Here is a 20,801-nt window from a genome sequence, read left to right on the forward strand (position 1 = left end):
ATCTGCAAATCACAGCAACTTTGTGGCCTGCACCAATAAAACCCGAACACTTTACAGCAGACAGAACTTGAGCTGCAATGATGGTGTCCCCCAGCAACGTTACCTCGGCCTTCCCTGTTACTCCCCAGTTGGTTCATTATTATTAATGTCACTACAATAAATACCAGAACAAAATTGACAGTGTTTGGCCACGTATCTTAAAGCATTGCCCCACTCCTCCTTCAATCCGTGTCTTTGCAGCCTTGGTTTCCAGCCCTATCAGTCATCAGAGGAGCCTTTAGGGACAAACCGTTTGACTATGTGACCAGCCAAGTAATAAAAGCCATGCAGAAGTGCAGCTGTGGCATCGATGACCAGCGAGAAGGTGCCCCCAATCCCAGTGGCCATGTCTTTGAGGACGGAGGGAATGGCACAGATGGAGTGGTAAGGGAAAGCAGCGAGGTGAAGGACAAACCCCACAGGGATGCGCAGGATCCTGTAGGTGAGGGACGCCACATCTTGAACAATTTGCAGGAAACCCAAGAAGATGTTGATGATGACCCTCCCCACATCATAGGGGATGCTGATGAGCACCATGGTGATGGCTTTAAGGTAGGACACCACCCCATTCCACAGGCTGTAGACTCCATCCAGAACTGTACCACCAACTCGCTTGATAACAAGCCACAGAAAATAAAAAACAAATTTCACCAGCTCCACAATCACGTAGATGAGCAGTTCCAGAAGTTTGATGAAAGGGGTAGCAATGATGCCAGCCACTTTTCTCACCAAGCCGCTGTCTTTGGCCTCCTGGTTGTCACTTGTTCCTACTTGCTCTCCAGAGCGGATCTGACTGACAGCTTGCAGTATTGCTTCTGTTTTCTCCTGGCTTTGGCTGCCTTCCCCACAGTTGCCCTTGAACAACTGAACCCCTCGTAGAAGCTGCTTCTCCAGCTCTCCCACCATAAGGTCCGCCAAACTGTTTTCATCATTCGTTTTCTTCACTAGTCCCAGGGACCATCCCTCCGGAGCATCACAGCAGGCTGCCAGCCAGAGGGTCTCTGGCACTGACACCTTGCCTTTAACGCGGACGCTGGAAGGAATCGCGCCTGCAAGGAGATACAGATGGTCCTTCTTGGAGCAGTGAGGGACCAGAGCTTGCTCCACCACCCTCCCAATGTCCCTGTACCACCTTTTGCTCAGAGACGGGCTCAGAGGGACGGCGTTCGTGAGCGTGTAAGTGGCCATCTGGAAATCCTTCTCATTGAGCAGGCTGGGATTGAGCAGCCCTCTCTCGTAACCAGAGCCCACGTAGTCTGAGGTCAGGGCTTGATTTGCACCAAGGTTGGCCACAGTGCCAACGATATCGGCTTCATGCACCATCTCATGCAGGTCATTTTCTGGATCGTCTATCTGAAACAGTATAGAGGAGTGTTACTGGATGCAATTTGCCTTTCTAGAAAGCAACATGTAAAATGGGCCTTGAAGTATATTTTCCATTACATCTGCTACTACACACTGTGCCTCAGAGCCCATGCTCCCTTCTTATTTTCCTTGCAGTGCTTCAGAGGAATGTATGCTCTACTTAGCTGCCCTGCAAAACACAGCGGTTTAGGCTGCAAGGGATGTTTGCAGCTCTCCAGTCTGGTCCACAGCACAACACAGCCTCCAGAATCTCACCAACCACCTTGCACCAGGTCTCTAACTTGTGCTTTTTTTTCTAGAAGAGATTTTTAAGACCAACAGATGGCTTGATTTAGGGCCATGTTCTCACCTCTTACAGTGGGGGGTGCCTCCAGTTCATCCAAGCACCTACCATGGCACCTTAATTCAGTCCCTCTGAACTATCAAATCCAAGCCATGAAGAAGAAAAACCCCATGGTATCTAAGACGCCTAGAGAAGGCATTTACCTCTTGCCACTGACTGTGTAAGAAGCCAGAATGAAGCCAGGCACCATGGCAGGTGACCTGAACTTCCCTGCCTTGAACACAGACACAGCAGTGAGCTCCTAGAGCTCTCTCAGGGCTTGTCATTAGTAGTCTGAACTTCATGTCATTAATAGTCTGAACCTCATCCTTAATGACCGCGCAGCTCCTGGCGTAACATGGATGAGGACGCCATCACCGCAGGTCCTCAATGGAATCTGTGCTACCTGCTCGTGCCTGCCATTCCTGTGCCACAGAGCTGGAGGTGGCAATTGCTGCCGTGCGAATTCGTCCCGGAGTCACGCACAGAGCCATGCACGGGGAGGTGACAAGCAGTGGGAGCAGGAGCACTAAACGCCAGAGCGTGCTCAGGTCTTTCTCCTGCGGCCACAGCTCCGTCTGCTCCTCAGTCACTCCTACTGACACTGCCCGCAGCTGCTCTGGGGGGGGGTGTGCCAGATTGTCATTTTCTTTCCCAAATTAGAGGGTGAGCATGTTGGTGGAAGCGCGGGGGTGGCAGACGGTCTCTGGCAGTCGCTGCCTCCTGTAGGCTCTGTTTCAGAGGCTGTGGCCCTCAGCTCCCAGCACTGTGCTGGCCCAATTAAACCTGTTGTCGTTGCTCCTGGCCTATAGACTATTTACTGCACTATATAATACATACCTTGGAGACACCTATGGCAGACAGTTCATAGTCTACCTTGAATCACTCCCCAGTCAACCTTCCTCATCCCTTGGCCATCCTGCAATGCACTTGGACAGATGTCCTACCATGTCCTTGCACCCTTACCCAGAGTTTCCATCCTCTTCGCGCTGCATCACCTCCTCACAGCTCTGCACCAGCCTGCGCTGAGAGCCATGGTGACAAGGCCAGCGCCAGCACGTCTCAGCAGCTATCCACCAGCCTCACCATAGGAACTGAGCTCTGGCTGGCCTCCTGCATCGGCCAAGCCATAGCGGCCCGGGCTCAGGGCTCCGTCTGCACCAGGGCTGGCCACAGTGCCAACGCTGGCCATTGCAGAGCGCTGCATTACCCCCACCTCCTGCTGAGGAGGTTTCTTGCACTTTGTTTCGAAGCATTTGATGCTTACTGCTTCAGGACTGGAAGGATCACAGTCCTATGTGCTGATGCACCAGTCGTAGCTTTTTTGAAGTACAGCGCTGTACTGGGTCTGGCTGAGATAATCGTCCCCACAGCAGCCCTCACAGCGCTGTGCTTTGCACTGGTAGCTAGGACGCTGTGGGTAACACAACAGTGCTTTGGCTACTGCTGAGCAGTGCTGGCACAGCGTCAGGGCTGTCTCCCAGCGGGGTTGGGGTGGGCAAGCTCCTGGGAGGGGACACAGCCAGGACAGCTGACCCAGACTGGCCAAAGGGATATTCCGTACCATATGATGTCAGCTCAGCAATAAAAGCTAAAAGAAAGGAGAAGGAGTGGGGACATTCATTAATTATGATGTTTGTCTTCCGGAGCAACCACTACGCATACTGAAGCCCTGCTTCCCGGGAAGTGGGTGAACATCGCCTGCTGACAGGGAGCAGAGAATAAATCTTTTGTTTTCCTTTGCTACCACACACGGCCTTTGCTTTTGCTTTTGCTTTATTAAACTGCCTTTGTCTTGACCCACGAGTTTTTTTCCATCTTCTTTTCTCCCCCTGTCCTGCTGAGGAGGGGAGTGAGAGAGCGGCTTGGTGGGCACCTGGCGTCCAGCCAAGGTCAACCCACCACAGCCCTTTTTGGTGCCCAATATGGGGGATGAGGAATTTGAGATAAGGATAGTAACTGAGAGAAGTAACAGGCAAAACATGGACTGAACAATGTTAGAGAGCAGAGTGATTGTGGGGATTTCAGTTCTTGCAATTGTGGTGAAGGGACAAGGGGTGGATTTTGTGTAAATTGTCCATGTTTCTTCAACGTTGTGATGATGCTATTTTGATTTTGGTATGGAATTCTTTCTTGTTGATATGAATGAAGTTTGTGAAGATTGTGGAATGAATGTGGATGTTAATGATAATTCTTAAATATGTGATTAAGAGAGGCGAGGGGTGGAATGTATTGGGTTTGTGTGGCAAGGTTTTGATTGGGGCCAGGGCCAATGCAGCCAGCTCCAAGATGGACCCGCCACTGGCCATGTGCAAGCCCATCAGTGACAGTGGTAGAACCTCTGGGGTAAGAGAGTTAGGAAACTGTGGAAAATGTGGGAGCCTTGGTGACAGAGGAGGCAGAGAAGGCAGAGCTACTGAATGCTTTTTTCACTTCAGTCTTTACTGCTAAGGCTACTCCTCAGGAATCCCAGACCCTGGAGATAAGTGAAAAAGCCTGGAGGGAGGAAGACTCTCCACTGGTTGATGAGGTTTTGGTTAGAGATTATTTGGCCGAACTGAACACTCACAAATCCATGGGCCCTGGTGGGATGCACCCGCAAACGCTGAGGGAGCTGGCTGATGTTGCAACACCTCTCTCCATCATTTTTGAAAAATCATGGAGAATGGGAGAGGTGCCTGAGGACTGGAGGAAAGCCAGTGTCACCCCAGTCTTCAAAAAGGGCGAGAAGGAAGATCCAGGACTGGTCAGCCTCACCTCCATCCCTGGAAAGGTGATGGAACAGCTCCTTCTGGAGGCCATCTCTAGACACATGGATGAAAAGAAAGTTATCAGGAGTAGTCAGCATGGATTCACCAAGGGGAGATCACGCTTAACCAATCTGATAGCCTTCTATGACGTAGTGACTAGCTGGGGAGATGGAGGGAGAGCAGTGGATGTGGTTTACCTTGACTTCAGTAAGGCTTTTGACACTGTCTCCCATAACATCCTCATAGAGAAGCTCAGAAGTATGGGCTGGATGAGTGGACCGTGAGATGTATCAAGAACTGGCTAAGCAACAGAGCTCAAAGCGTTGTGGTCAGCGGCGCAGAGTCCAGTCGGAGGCCTGTAGCTAGTGGTGTTCCCCAGGGATCAGTACTGGGTCCAGTTTTGTTCAACATCTTCAACAATGACCTAGATGAAGGGTTGGAATGTACCCTCAGCAAGTTTGCTGATGATACAAAACTGGGAGGAATGGCTGATACACCAGGAGGCTGTGCTGCCATTCAATGGGAGCCAGACAGACTGGAGAGGTGGGCGGAGGGAGCAGGCACAGGCACAAGGCTGTACCTGGGAACTGCCCTCCATGCTATGGCCCTTGCAGAGCCACTCACACCCTCTCGCTCCCATGGCAGTGCTGTCGTACCACAAGGACACATAGACCCAAGACGGATCAGCTCTGCCTCCTGGCAGAGATTCCCAGCCCACATGAAGCAGATGATATACACCTAATTTTCTCTCCTTATAAGCTGATGCATGCAAACCTTGAGGTGCCTATCAAGAAAATATGTCTCTGGTTACCTGTTCAGCTGCAGGCTTTTGCACATACCATTGGGATTGTTTAGGTGCAATTAAAAAAGAACATGATAAAAATGCGGCCGTGTGCTGTTCATGTGTAAGTCTCTGACATCACTGAGTTATGCTCATAATAACTCATAATATGGTTTGCAATAACTCATGCGTAACCGAGGTTTTCCTGCCTCCTCCAGCTCAGCCCCAAAGGCAAGCTGTCTCCAGCACTGCATCTAATCTGCATTGCAAGCTACCTTTCCTCACTGCTTCAGAAAGCTTTTGGTTTGTGTCACTGCCAAAGCATATCTGCATTCATGGAGTCAGTCATGAAGCCACCTGTCCAAATCACCTGGAACAGCTGAGGGCAAGATCCAAGCAAACAGGTAAACAGAATCATTAAGGTTGGAAAAGACCTTTAAGATCATCAAATCCAACCATCAACCCAACACCACCAAGCCCACTAAACCATGTCCCGAAATGCCATGTCTAAATGTTTTTTGAACACTTCCAGTGATGGTGACTCCACCACCTCCGTGGGCAGCCTGTTCCAATACTTGACCACTCTCTCAGAAAAGAAATTTTTCCTAATGTCCAATCTAAACCTCCCCTGGTGCAACTTGAGGCTGTTTCCTCTCGTTCTGTTGCTAGTTACTTGGGAGAAGAGACCAACACCCACCTCACCACAACCCCCTTTCAGGGAGTTGTAGAGAGCGATTAGGTCTCCCCTCAGTCTCCTCTTCTCCAGACTAAACAATCCCAGATATTTCATCTACCCTTAGTACAGGTCCCAGGGAGGAGGCACAGTGCATCGTAGGCCAAGGTTTCTGTTGTAGGATGTTCACATGAGTGGCTGTAGAAGTACCTGTTTCTCTTGACTGTCTACCAAGAGAGATGGCAAGAGCAGCTCAGAGGGAGCTATAGCTGGGTGATGCAAATCCCACCTTGCTCATTTGGCTGGTGGTAGTCATCAACCAACTGAAAACACAAGGTGATTTATCCAGCCCCTCATATGTTAGGACAGAAAAAGCAACTCCAGAGTTTTCCATCTCTCACTAAGTTATAAAAAGAGCCAAAACCATAGGTTTTCAGACAACCAAAATGAGATGAGGTGAAAGCCACCTAAATGACTTGCTCTCAACCCCTAGGAAACCTCTGGCAGAGCAGGTTTTCAGACCCAAGCCTGGGGGAGTCCCATCAGTACCCTGCTCATCAGCCTCCCCTGCCTGCTCTCTAATTTTTCACTAATTGCTGAATTAATTGGCTGTTTCCAGCTGCCAGTTGGCAGTGGGTGGCACCGACATTCCTCGCACTTCTCACCCAGTTACTGCCTCTGTGCTACATTTGGCATTTGTTTCTCAGGCAGACATTCCTGAGGAGGTAGGCACGCAGGGAGTGAGACGGTTCCCTCACTGCTTACATCATTACAAAAAAAAAAAAAAAAAGCATGTGACCACCCTGAGGCCCTCACCAGAGTGCCGAGTGTTTTTATAGCCATTCCTTTCTGCTTGCTGTGTTTCTGCATCTCCATGTGCATGCACATAGGCATAAGCACATGCCGTTGTGCAGCTGAGCCTGCTCATATCTGGCTATCCCTGTCTCAGTGAGGAAATTACCCAGAAAAGAAGCAATATGACCCCATGGGGCTATGCTGCAGAGCAGGTGTTACTAAGGGTTACCTTCAGCAGCCCTAACCATCTGACCTTGCCTTGATAGGAATACATATAATGAATATGAAATCTCTTCCCCACTTTCTCCTCCTAGATTCGGTGTGGCTGTGTCTGAGAGGAGTGTATGTGCTTATTTCTTGAGTTACAGGAATTTTTTGTAGTCATGCTTTCTTTCCCTTACAGATTTGTCTGCCAATTTGTTTTTTTCCACCTGCATTTCAGCAACGGGTGAAGGGGACCCATGAGTGTAACCTAAGAATGAACCCACAGTAACCCATGGGGAAGCTCTGGGGAAGCCAGAGCAACTGAAGGTAGCACCTGGCCAACTATTTCTGAGGTTGCAGTAGGTTGTGGTGGCAGGAGACACAAGGTTTGGGGCTCTGGAGTGCTGGCAGGGACAGTGACGAGAAGAGGGTGATGAGGGATGGAGTAAGGAGGGCAGGGGAGCCAGCTGGAGCGAGGTGCTGGAGAACCAAAGCGAGTCAGACCACACGGAGCAGGAGGAGACATGGGGGCTGGAAGTGACTAATGGTGTCAGTGGCCAAGACAAATGGGAAAGGATCTCATCTCTGCCGCTTTGCCTTGCTGCCTCCATGGCACTGCCCAAAGACCCTCGCGCCCTAGGTCCTCCGTGCTTTAAGAGTTCATCACCCTTCCTCAACGCCATAATGGCAGAGTCTGCGAAAAGCCTCCCTCTGTTTTAAAAGGGCAAGCAGAACCTCCCACCGCTGTCTGTGAAGTGGAAGGAGAGCAGATCAAAAGGCCCTTGGGAACTCCTGCAACTCAAAAGCCAGCCCAGAGAGCAAGGAGACAGTCCAAGGTAAAGACAGGGACGGAGGATCTCCTGTCTTCACTGCCCGCGACCTCGTGGCCTTAGTATCTCATCACCCCACACAAGGAAAATGAGCACAGCCGCCATCCTCCTGGGACAAGGGTGAGCTTTGCCTCTGGCAGCGCACAGCACCCAGCACCCAGCACCCGAGGGCCCCGCTCCCAGCACACTGCTCTGGTACCGCAGCGTTCCTGCCCTGACGAAGTGTCTTTGCATGCTGCCAGTCTCTGCTGAGCTCAGGAAATGGGGGTAGCTTGATGTTTGCTACAAAAATCCCCACGATCACTGCTGAAAAACACGGCCAAAGAGAGGTAAAGGGTACATGTTCTCTCAGGGCACCAGAAATTTTTTAAGGACTTCATTTAAATTTAACAGCCTGAAGGACTTGCTTAAACATGCCAAGTGTCAAGGGAGACAAAAACCACTGAGACTCTGGGGAAATTCATTCTATCCTGCACACTTCTGACCCAGCTGGAGCCTGCACGCTCCAGGACACGGCAACTCATTTCCCTACCAGAGTTTGCCACACAGGGACCAACAAAAAGCTGCAGCGTCAACTTGGTGAACCACAAATGGATGTTTTATCGCTGCGCAGCGAAGCTAAAGAGCTCTTATCAACACTGCGATCATGCCGGCGACAGAACAAACTTCCACTTGACGCGGCGATGTTCAACCCTCCTGCCCACCGGCACTGCGCCCTGCCCGCGGCAGCCGGCTGGCCCGGGCAGGCGCATCGGCTGGTGTCAGCGATGACTTTCCTCTCCCCTCCCGGCTTTCATTAAAAGCCTCGTGTGACAAGGAACTATTCGTCTGCTCAGTTCCAAGCACAAAAGTAAGTTCTGCTTGTGTTAAATTAATACTGAAGGAAGTTCAACAAGCAGAGCTCCTGCCTCCTTTGCAAAATCTATCCCCAGCTTCACCCTGGAGGTAATGTTCTCCAGGAGCATTTGCTTTACAGCAAAGGAAAAGCTGACTTACCTGCGGTTCGACCAGCCAGTTCTCCTCCTCATTTTGGGCTGGCTTTGTATACTTAAAAGCTGAGTAAAGAGGGATTTTGTCCTTAGTACTGTAGAGGGTTGCAAAGCGCGGCTCTTTGTTGTACTGCTGACAGATTTTCACATGGAACGGCTCCGTAAATCCTTCGGGTGGGACTTGTCCGGGGAAGAACACGTTACACTCGGCAAAACCAGTTTCATCCCCTCCAACAACTCTGCTCTGGGAAAAGCCTGGGAAAACTGAGATGCAAAGCAAAAATACAATTGACGTCTTCATGGTCCACTCCCTGGAGCTGAGGGAAGCCCCGTCTGCCTCCGCTGGGTACGGCAGAGGACCTGTGCTCTGAGCCCATGCAGCAGCCAAGCCAGAAAGCGTCTGGAATTCGGGTGTAGCGTGCGAGGGAAATGAAATACGAAACCGCAGCCGATCCCTTCGGGGAGCCAGCGCTGTCTGCAGGCTGCACGTTGTGAAACGCAACGCGCGCTGACACACGCTGCGGACGCCAACTGCCCGCAGGAGATACTGCCAAGCAACCTGAAATTACCAGGGCTCGGTGGGAAGAGGAGGAGGGCAGCCTACGGCGGCGCGGGGCTGGAGCTGAGCAGCACCGGCTGTCCAGGCTGGGGCTCCGCGTCGGCGGGGGTGTGGTGTGCTGCATTGCAGCAGAGTCCCCGGCAGGAATTTTGGCTGACGCAGCCAGAAGTCTTCTGGGGCTGCCAGGGGGATGCTGCAAAGTCAGATTCACCGCCCCAGAGAAGGTGTCAGCTGCCCCCTCCTGCCATGAGCCTGCCCGAGGGAGAGGGGGAGGAAGAAGGTGGCAGGATATTGGCACTGCTCTGAACTCACTTTGCCCCTTTTTGGGGTATCTGTCACCACTGTTGCTGCCAGCCATGTGCTGCTAAGGTGCCTGGGAAAGGCATTATGCTCCCATCTCTCTGGGAGCTGTAATGGGCATCCGAAACCCTCCCACGGAGCAGTATCACCTCACTTTGGCTGACCATCCCTCAGCAGAGATTAACAAGAGGCAGAAGGATGAAGAACTTTGGATCACATACCCGTAATCCACACTCACCTCTGAATATTTTGACCCAACTTACAGAACTAGCAAAAAAAAAAAAAATCTGCCTAAAGGGAATGAAACCACTCCTCTGAGTTTGCGATCAGCAGAGCTACTGCTGGGTAAAAGGCTGTACTCCTTCAGTGACTGGGAAAACTAATGTTTTCAGAATAGTGGGGATGGGAAGGAGAGTCTGGAGCAGTTCCTCAGAGTCAAGAAAATGTGCATTTTCCTACCCAATAAGTTAGATATGATCAGCTGTGTTGCCAACTTAAAAATCCTGGGTGCCAGTAAGGCACAGGTCCCTTTTGTAATGTGATTTCCAAGCTAAAATCCCCAAGTGCTACTGCCCCATAAGTGCTTTGCAGATGAGGTAGGAGTGTCTATATTGCAGATGATGACATGGGACAGCGGGTGGTTAAAGTGTCTGCCCAAGGTCAGAGAAGGATCCTTTAAAAGTGCTAAAAAAAGACTGGACTCTAAGACTATCATTCCTCTACGCATGGATGACTTCTAGAAGCATCAAGGCAAGGAAATACATCAGCGCCTCTCGATGTGGTGTTATCAGCTGGGGGAAACAGAGGTGGGCTGGACAGGCTGGGGAACAACAGGAAATGTAGTAAGTGGGTTTGGTTTGCGTCCAGGCAGATGCCTGGTCACCCAACCCTGACAGAAAGAGTTAGTCATGTTCAGGAAAGATGATAGAAATGAAAGCACAGACATAGCCTGACCTGAAGGGAGCAGCTCCAAAAGACAGGCTAGAAATTTAATTTTCCTGGATGTAAAAAGGCTCCTGGGACATCAAAAACTGAAACCAAACCTTAGCTATTAGATGTTTTTCTGATCCCAGGCTTGCAATTACATGGGCAGCAGAAGAAAATATTTTCACAAGCATGATAAGCCCTGCTCCCCAGGCAAACCTAGGCCAGACGATGCCTTTAAAAATCCCACTCCAAGACTGACATGCACTACCCCAGGATAGGCACGGTCCCAACCCAAAGAAAAGGCAGTATGAGATGTCTCAAGATGGGCATAACAGTGACCAGCACGCTGGGCAGATCAATGACTTCCACCAGGAAACATCCTGCCTCTGTCCTGGACCTGCACATCAACCTCCTGCCTCAAAGCAGCACCTCTGTCTCATCGGATGCACAGCCCCACGCTGTCTTCTGAGCCTCAAGGGCTTCCTATTTGCTTTTTTGAAAGCAGTTCTTTCCTTCCAGGCTGTGAGGCTGGGGTCTGCCTGCCTAGTTAGCTCTGTATTTACCAGCAAATGGATAACCTTTGACTCAGCCTGGAGAGCAAGCGTCTCGGGCTCTCATCTCCCATGAAGAGCATCAGCAGGAAAGCTAGCATGGAGTTCCATTCCTCTACTCCCAACCCCATTTTCTCTCCAAGCAAAGTCCCTCTCCAGTTTCTATCTAATTTAAGATAGCTGTTGCAACCCTTGAACGTGGCGCTGTATATTTTTTTCTGTTCTTGCTAACATCGCTATTACTAAAGAGACTAGTGCTATCATCATGGTGTGGCACTCACTGTGCTGTGAAGATAAAGGCCAAAGGACTGCCCTGCCCCAGGGGATCACACTTTCAGCCAAGGGATCACAGACAGATGGAGGAGTCAAACAGAGTGAGATGGAGTTGGTCAGAGGCTTTGACAACTCACTGCTCCAGTAGCTTGTCTGTAGGCAGTCATAGGGAGCAATGCCTATAGGGACTGACGCCAAAGGGAGTATGAAGACTGGATCCAAACCAGCCCTAAGGCTGTTGATGTAAGCAGAAGGGCTCTGGCAAAATACACATTAGGTTGGAAGTGGGCAGCATGAGCTGGCAGCAGCAGCGTGGCCTCGCAGGAGCTGGGGCTGCCTCCTCCAAACCCACCGAGGGTGACAGTGCAGCGAGCCCAGCGGTGCCAGCAGTGCAGGCAAGCACCTGATGTTTGACGTGATGGAGGAGAGGAAGCCCAGGGAAGATGCAAAGAGGCAGGTGATGTGGGCAAAGGGGCGTGTGAGAAAAGTGATCTCAGTCACAGGCAGAGGTGTGTGGGAGGAGAGGAGAGGCTGTAGGTGACTGACTGTATGGACACAGAGTTTGCAAGGCATACCAGAGGTAAAATGTTGGGGAAAAGAAATTAAAGACAGGGAGATTGGAGAGAGGGGACAGCAAGAAAAGAGGTAAGGATACAAAAAATGGTGTTGACCAGGAGGAAAAGGAGGATATTGGGCAAAAATTAGAGTTGAGGGCAATCTGCATTCCTTAAAAACCGTGACACTAAGGACAGCTTAAGAAGGAATATTAATGGAAAAAGGTGTGGAGAAACCCAGGAGGAGGATTGGGATGGGTCAAGTGAGGAGATGAGAGCAAGCTGAGGAAAGCTGTCTCCTCTGTGATAAGAAAATGAGGAGAAAACATTAGGAGGAAGAAGAGGAAAGGAGAATGAAAGGAGGTTTTCATCCATCTTCATTGACCTGTCATGGACGACCAGTCCTCCCCTTTTCCAGGGGTCTCAAGCACCAAGACCAATGTCTTAAAGAAAATAATACCCCCCTGCAAAACAAACCTGAAGAGCATGCCAGCATCCAAACCCTTTAGCCACGAAGAAGCTGCCGGGCTTGTTTGCCTGCTTTCCCACACTGTGCCTCCAGCCCTGACTCTCTGTTGACACTGGATTTGCTACAAATAGCAAATCTTTCTCTTCACATGCCTGGCCCCTCTAGTCTAGTCTTTCAAAACATTCTTGATTCCAAATATTTTTCGAGGCCGGATCGCCTGTCTCCTACCACGACCTTTGTGTGGGACCCTGGTGCTGTATGTGACTGTCCCATTCTTCTGAGAAGGAAAGGAAGAAGACAGGGGAAGCAGGGCAAGCAGTCCCACTGGAGAGACACCATCTGATTCAGTGGAGATACCAAAGATTGGTCTTGGAGCTCGGCAGTGCTAGCACACATGTCATGGCATGTCAGAGAGCACATCTGCCTCCTCACTGTCTCATGGGGAAACAGCCTCTTTTTAAAATAAGCTTAAAAACTTGGTCTGGGAAAGGAGCCCAGTGTTGAGCTAGGGAGAAAAGCAGGAATGAAACAATTTTCCTGTTAAAACTAAGAAATTCCAAGGCTTGGGGGCAGAAGGACAATAAACTCTCCAGGGAAGAGCTTAGCAACGTGCTGTTGGGATTTTGATTCCCACCTTAAACCAGGTCTTGATGCCAGTCTCTGCTGCCTACTTGTTAGGTGTTCACATAGATGTCTTCACGCCTTCCCCACAGTGCCCCTTGTGCTGGAGAGGAATGGCCCACCACCAATGGTGGGCTTTGTTGCTCACCTTCTGCTGCAGTGCTCACAAACAAGAGCGGGCCAGCGAGAGGCCACGAACTGCCTCAAACTGTCGGGGATGCTGATCGGGCTCCTCTGCTTCCTCACGAGCCTTTCCTCCTGGCCGCACTCGCAGTCTCCAACAGCAGCCAGTGGATGCCTCAAAGTGGTGTCACAGCTGAAATCAAAAGAGAAAAAGACGGGGAGGTTTAAAACATAAGATTGTAGAGGAGGTTGTCTGTGGTACACAGTCAGAAGAAGGTGGTGATGACTGGGAGCAGTGAAGCACCCAAACATACTGTTCTCTGGGAGATAGATAACACCGTTAGGCACTGGTTCTGGGTTTGTACAGAAACAGGGACCTTGTAAACCATGACGTACAAATGCTTTGCATAAATACTGAATAAATTAATAAAATCCAGAGGCTACACCGTTTGACATTTATCACAGCCTTCAGACTCAAGAGACCTCTGTTAATCTTCAGGCTCTTAGAAACAAGCACAACGATGATCCCGTGCTTGTCAGCAGAAGCAGAATAGCTTTAGACCAGCAGTACAAGGCAACGTTTTTAATAGCGCAAATGATTAACTATCGAAACGAGTTATTTAGAGATGTGCTGAAAGCTCCAACACTTTCATTCTTTAAATCAAGAGATGTTTTTTAACACAGTAACAACTACAACAAAAGAATGATGCTTCAAACGTAACAGCCTTTGTTTTACAGATCATCAGCCGGTCAGAGCCACAACAGTTCTTTCAAAGCTTAAATCTGTTTTGGACAGGAAAGTTACCCACTTGCATGCTTTTCTTTCAGGTATTATTACTGACTTTTTATTATTTGTTATATTTTATTTTTTCAAAAGTGTGGTGGAATTCAGTCAGTGCTGAGAGCTCACCGTGCTAGGTGCTGCCTGAAAACAAGGGGTGAGACAGCTCCTGAGAGTCTGCATTGACAGAAGACTGATGAGTGGGAACAAAATTAGAGGTACAGACTTGTTAGGCTTGCATCATGCCAGAAGGAATGAGAAAGCTGTCATCCTTGAGAAAGCTAAACCTGCTGGCAGGATCCAGAAGCTTTAATCAAGAGGCAAGATAGCAGCCGCACCCAGGACTGCCTGTCTCCAGTAACACCACCGTGTTTTGGAACCAAGGAGTGGGAGGAGGAGTGAGATGTTCTGTATTAAGCGTTTGGCCAGACCTGATAGGTGGAGGTGAGGCTCCAGCTGCTCCCCGGCTCCAACACCCTCTGTGCCGCTCGGATCGGCAGTGGAGACGCCCACATGGAGGCCAGTCATCCCAACCGCCAAAGCAGAGAAGCAGGCACCTCAAGGGTGTGACTTCCATCATCCTACATGGCCAGGCAAGGACGAGATGGCATCCTCCACACGTGCCTCTGTCTCTGCACCGGCTGTAAAGTGAGCCCAGAATGTCCAAAGCTGGTCAGACAAACCTTGGGCAGGACCTAAGGTACTCCTGCCACCACAGGGATTTAGCCTGTGAAAAATTGAGTTGTGTTGGCTGCACGAAGGAAGAGCGAGCAGGTCTTTCTCCATGCTTCTTCAGGCCTTGGCCTTGCTACTGAAATACCTATTGCAACTGCTGCTAGGCATAAATGTAATCATATTTTCCACATATGTTGCTTCTTGGCCAGTACTGCCCGGGGAAAGATTCAGACGTGAAACACACAGTCACCAGTCCCAGGATCCCGTCACTGCCGTGAGTACAGGGCACAGCTTCTGCCCTTAGAGTTCACAGAACAGCACTGGTGTACGACAGCCAGGACAAAGTACTTCCTCTAAAAAACAAAAGCAGCTGTGCTTTTGACACCTTGGTGGAAGTAAGCACTGGCCTTCAATTAGTGATTTAAATAAACGGGTGGCTGGTAGGGACTGCAGGTTAAATTACAAGTGCAAAACCCAAAGCCTCTGGAGAGAAGACCTGGGACCCTCCTGATTTCAAAAACAGCTCAGAAGAAGAGAAGAGGCAGACTTTGCAGTGTCTCTGCTTGGATCTGCTGCGTAACTGTCTGACTTTACTTTCTTGGGAGATGGTATTAACTTGTCTGTGGCTTGTCATATATATCTTGTCATATACCGGGCTGAGGAGCAGCCGGTCCCCAAACACATGGTTCTTCAGGTGATATTCAGGGTGCACTCCTGCTTCAGTGCTGTAGTGTCTCATGTCTAGATCTCCTTCCCCACAGTAAAACTCAAGAGCTCAGGGTAGGCGTTCCAGCTCCTCAGAGGATGCAGAACAGAAATCATAGAAGCCAGCACGTTACACAGGCTGACGTCTGCACTTCGCGCATGTTTCACTGCAGTGTGCCTTAAGTCCAGCTCTGAGAGGTATTTAATGATGCAAGAAGTCACAGCTTTTCCCCAAGAACCCACCCCACCCCTCTTTGTACATTTGTTCCTACAATGTAGGGAAGAGAAAGCCCTGAATATGGCAGCAAACCAGAGCAGAAGAGACGCCGCAGCTGTACAGTGCGCTGAATCCAAGTGAATCATAGAATTGTAGAATGGTTTGGGTTGGAAGGGACCTTAAATATCATTGAGTTCCAACCCCCCTGCCATGGGCAGGGACACCTTCCTCTAGACCAGGTTGCTCAGAGCCGCATCCGGCCTTACCTGGAATGTTTCCAGGGATGGGGCATCTTCCATCTCTCTGGGCAACCTGTGCCAGTGCCTCACCACTGTCACTGTGAAAAATTTCTTCCTTAGATCTAGTCTAAATCTGCCCTCGTTTAGTTTAAAACCATCAACCCTTGTTCTATCACTACAGGCACTGCTAAGAAGTCTGTCCCCATCTTTCTCATAAGCCCCCTTTAAGTACTGGAAGGCTGCAATAAGGCTGCAAATAGTCACCTATTCACAAAGTCAGAAGGTGAAACATCTTCTGCCCTTTAGTTCTGTAGTGGAAGTGCCAGAGCAAGAGACTTGTGGTCCAGCCTGGACCACGTCGCTTACAGTCCTTCTGAGCAGCAGCCCGTGCACCTACAACATGGTGCTCTCGATTATCTCCTCTGTGCAGCACTCCCATGAACCAGAACCCCCTGGAGACCACCCCAGACCTCTACCCTTCCCCCAGCACAAGGCAGTGCACAACCACTCCACAAGTTTCTAACTGAACATCCTTAGACCTGATGCAGAGCGCTCTGAAGTCTACCTAGCACTAACTGTAGAGCTCATAGCTGGTAAAGACTGCAGGAGTTGGAGTCGTTGGAGTAGGCAGGCTCCAACACAATGAAAACTTGTGGGAGTTTTCGTTGGAAAACTCCAATGGAAAAGGGGGGAGAGATGCGAACAGTGCAGAAAGCACATTCATCACACACCAAACATTCCTGTGCAAGCCCTACCTCCACGGGCACCAGCTCCATCGGTGCTTCCCTCTGCAGCCGCTCATCCAACTGCTGTGTCGTGATGGGACTCCCCACCAGTGGGACACAGCACCTTGCACAGTGTCGTGGTTTCGCCCCAGCTGGCAACTAAGCCCTACGCAGTCGCTTGCTCACTCGCCCACCATGGGACAGGGGAGAGAATCCAAAGAGTAAAAGTGAGAAAACCCATGGTTTAAGATAAAGACAGCTTAATAGGTAAAGCAAAAGCCGCACACGCAAGCAAAGGAAAACAAGGAATCCATTCCCCACTCCACATGGGCAGGCAGGGGTTCAGCCATCTCCAGGGAAGCAGGGCTCCATCACGCATAAAGGTTTCTTGGGAAGACAGATGCCATAACTCTGAACGTCCCTCCACGCCTTCCTTCTTCTTTGTCCCAGGTTTATATAGCATGCATGACATCGTATGGTGTGGAATATCCCTTTGGCCAGCCTGGGTCAGCTGTCCTGGCTGTGTCCCCTCCCAGCTCCCCGTGCACCCCCAGCCTTCTTGCTAGCAGACCAGCACGAGAAGCTGGACTGTCCTTGACTGCTCAGCAACAACTGAAAACATCAGTACATTAGCAACATTTTCTCATCCCAAATCCAAAACACAGCCTCACACTGGCTTCTGTGAAGAAAGTTAACTCTAGCCCAGTTGAAACCAGGACACACAGGACCAGGACTCCTCCCCCGACTCCTGCTTAAGACTTTAACTGCAAGAACGGCAAGACAAAGTTACTAAGGGCACGCTAAGGTAGTACTGGATAGGCGCAGTGAGGTCAAGGTGCTTCATGTGCGTGTTTTTGCAGGGACAGACGTGAGATATGGCTGCTTGCGCCATGCTCATGGCAGGCAACAGGCCAAGGAGAACAGGAAAGGGAGGGAGAGGAATGTAAAGTTCAGTTTCTGTTACTAATCCTCAGCAGCAATGATACAGAAACAGGCAGAGTCTTGCCAAGATGAGGCACGTCTGCAGATGCGTTTGCAGCGCACACCTTCTCGCTGTGCCCCAAGTCTGTAGGGGAGCATGCAACACCCTGTTCAAAAGGCCTCCTGCTTCTGCAGGTAAGGCTTTGCTTACACCTGCCATGGAGCTCCATGTTCAGCTGAAGGAACTGGCCACCACAAATCCTGAACCAACCAACTCTTCTCATCAGGTTTTGATACTCCTAACCAGCACTAATCACTTAACATTCAGCTGAACACCTCCTGCCCCTCTGCCTGAACCCCAAAACACAGATCAAAACCCAGGAAGGGAACAAATTTTGCCAGGCTCATCTCATCCAGGAAGGGCTACAGTAACAGTTACTGATCTTGTAGGAGAAGCCTGCCTCATCCCTAGTCTGTGTCCCACAGGAAGACTCAGTGTACAAGTCTAGCTCAAACAGAGGTGGTGGTTCTGATGGTAAAACCACATGGCAAAGCCCTCTGGGCTTTGTAACACAGGAAATCAAATTTCATAGTCTGCTTTTACATGGGATATTGCATCTATAGATCACAGAGCAAAAGCCTTTTGTCCATTATCCGTGGTTTTATAAAGAAGGAAATGCACAGGACTTGGAGAGAGTGGGTTACTTTTTCAAGGTCCCCAGGCTAGTGGCAGTGCTGGGAAGAAAATACCAGTTTCCTGAGTGCCAGCCCTTTGCACTGACACAACCCCACAAAAGCAGAAGGCCCCCTTAAGGCCTCAGCAGCTAAAATACTGTGAATTGGCAATCTAGAGCTAAGGGAGACACAACGTGGTTGATAACATATGTGGGTCAAGAGTTCACTGTTTTCCAAGCTGTTGTTCTTTGTTTTCATCTGAATCAGAGTAAACTCGCTTCTGCCCACCATCTGAAAGAAACAATGCGAGTAGTTAAGATGCTTCCAAAGCCAGAATTGCTTCGCTACTGGGCGAACACTTTGCACAGTGCGCTAGTTCAGTAACTAAAGGACAACTAGAGGTTACTAAGGATAAACTAACTAAAGAATAACTAAGAATAACTAAAGGTTATCACAGTGGTTAAGAGAACTCACCACGGGCTGATACCAGCTGGAATCCTCTTAGGTAGGAAAACATGATGCATTCATATGGCATCTTTGGAGGAAGTGGGGACTGGTCCTACGGCTGACCTTGTTTTCAATGAGTTTGAGGACTGCACTAGCAAGATGTTGTTGGAAAGGACCCTGAGTTGGGTTTTAACTTGGTCAGGACCACACTTAGCTGTTTTATGCTTCTTATAAACTCTTCCTTGTATTCCTGGTTTGGAGACTCAAGATAAATTAGGAGAGTCTGTTTTCATGGTGTTTTCTCTATTCCTTACAGCCCCATTTATAAGAAGTATTTAGCTGCATCTTGAAGCTTTCAGTATCAGAAATTTTAAATCAAGAAGGATCTGATCTAACCTAACCTCATCTTTGGAACAAAAATATTTGTATTGTTTTACCTTATAACCTCAACATCTTCCACCTGCCTTTATAACATACAATGTAATACAGGGCAGGATTTTCTGAGATTGCCCAAGACAAGTGAGTGAATCACCTCCCAGATTAACCTGTCACTGTCCACTGAACAGAAAAGGAGCCTTAAAGATTTGCTTAGACTAGAGATGTCAGTTACCTGGAGCCTTGTGAGAGTAATTCTGAAGTTAAGAAGGGGTGGTAGCATATAAATTGAGGACTGACTCAGACAGAAAATACTGATAAAGAGCTAAAACAGGGGAAAAAACTTGTAGAACAGTATGGGCATCAGCTCCTGATGCTATTGCTGAATGTTACAGCTGCAGCCGGCTCTTGCAGAGAGAAGTGCATCTCAACTCCATCCTGCCCAATAAGCTCACTTGTGGAATACTTCACTGGTTTCTTTGTTCCACCTTTACATGCAGGAGACAGAGGAAAAATGAGCAGGTCCAAAGCCAGAGCCACTGTGGTGTGTGGACAGCTGGCCCTTCCTTCCGTCTAATGCCATTTTTTCAGAGTCTGGGCACTGTGCTACTGGGACTCCTCCCAGCCAGACTGAGTCATCATCAGCCAGCATTAAGAAAAGGATAAAATTAGCTTAGCTATTAGTAGAAATGTTTGCCTAATAAATAAAACAGTGGGACATTTTTGCTTAACAGTGAATGCAACCATAGACAGAGGTATGTCCTGGCTGCTCGCCTGGATGTAAATACTGCATGGCTAAAATTATTTGCTTTGTCCAAGCTCAAAAAAATCCCCATGATTTGGTAGAAACAAGAGAGCTTCCGCGGAGCTGAGCGTGTATCCAAGACTGTGAGGCCAGGAAGTGAGAGTTGTGTGTGTCTCGGGGCGTCACTCATTCCTCCAGCACCCTCCCTCCCCAAGTCCCCGAGTGCCTTTCGGTTGATATCACATCTCACGTTGAAAGAGCACTGGATCTCAGCGGAGAGCTGTGCGCACGGGGAAGCAGACAAAGACACAGTAAACAGCATACACATTCAAAACAGCATGTTGGACCTGCAGCACTGGTCCAGCTCGTTTAATGGCTGGCAAAGGAACCACCTTCTGATGAAGGTCATCACTACCTCAGGAAGGATCCAGATCAGGTCTTCACCCTGTGCCTTTTCTTGCAGGGAATTCCTGCTGACTCGCAAGATTTTCCGTCTGTTGTGAATAAGTTACAAGGTCTCTCCTTCGCTGCACAGCAGGAGTTCACACCTGCTAAATCCACTCGGGACCAGAGCACTGAAGGCATAAAGGGAGACAGCAGCCCAGGGGATGGGATGGAGCACAGAAACAGAAAGCTGGAGAGACAGTGCAGCGGGAGGTGGCAGGGAGGATGTTAAGGGCTGGGATGACTTTGTGAGCATGGCGGAGAAGCAGCACAAGGTTTTTACTGTCCCACAGGAGCAGGGAGGGTGTGACAGAGAGCTAAACAGCGCTGATGGCCTCATCAGAAAGCAGCCCCACGCTGACTCACCAGCTGAGTCACAGCCCTGCCCAGCCTCTATTCTTTTCCCAATCAAGGAAACAGCAACTTCCCACAAACTTCTTTTAAGGCTGCCCTTCAGATGCTGCGCATTGCTGCACCAAGCCTCCACTCTTGACAATCCCCTTTGCCCTTCCATGTCTGTAACCCAGCGGGAGGCATGATCCTTCAAAGCACACGGTGTCCCGAGGGAGGAAACGTGCTGTGGCCTCTCCTAGACAGAAATGGGATTTACTGCTGCTCAGCTCACGCAAGCTGTGCCCTGGATGGCAAAAGACGGGCTCTTGCAGGAAGGGAGGCAAGGAGAAAATTCAAGCTGGGAGATTTCCATTCTGGCACTGAACCTCTGCCC

The 20,801-nt window shown here is 49.7% G+C and overlaps 1 protein-coding gene across 1 annotated transcript; it reads right to left on the reverse strand.

Annotated features, from left to right (window-relative positions):
- Positions 1-258: 258 nt before the first annotated feature.
- On the reverse strand, positions 259-9,099 carry ENDOD1 (endonuclease domain containing 1; the record flags this gene model as incomplete). The annotated part of the gene is made up of 2 exons (XM_082014226.1): positions 8,756-9,099; positions 259-1,392 (listed from the first exon to the last, which is right to left on the reverse strand). Exons 1-2 carry the CDS (start codon positions 9,047-9,049, stop codon positions 259-261), a joined length of 1,428 nt encoding a protein of 475 aa, XP_081870352.1. The 5' UTR covers positions 9,050-9,099.
- Between the last annotated feature and the right edge of the window lie 11,702 nt (positions 9,100-20,801).

This window comes from Phaethon aethereus (assembly GCF_964289735.1).
Source record: "Phaethon aethereus genome assembly, chromosome: 1".
NCBI lineage: Eukaryota > Metazoa > Chordata > Aves > Phaethontiformes > Phaethontidae > Phaethon > Phaethon aethereus.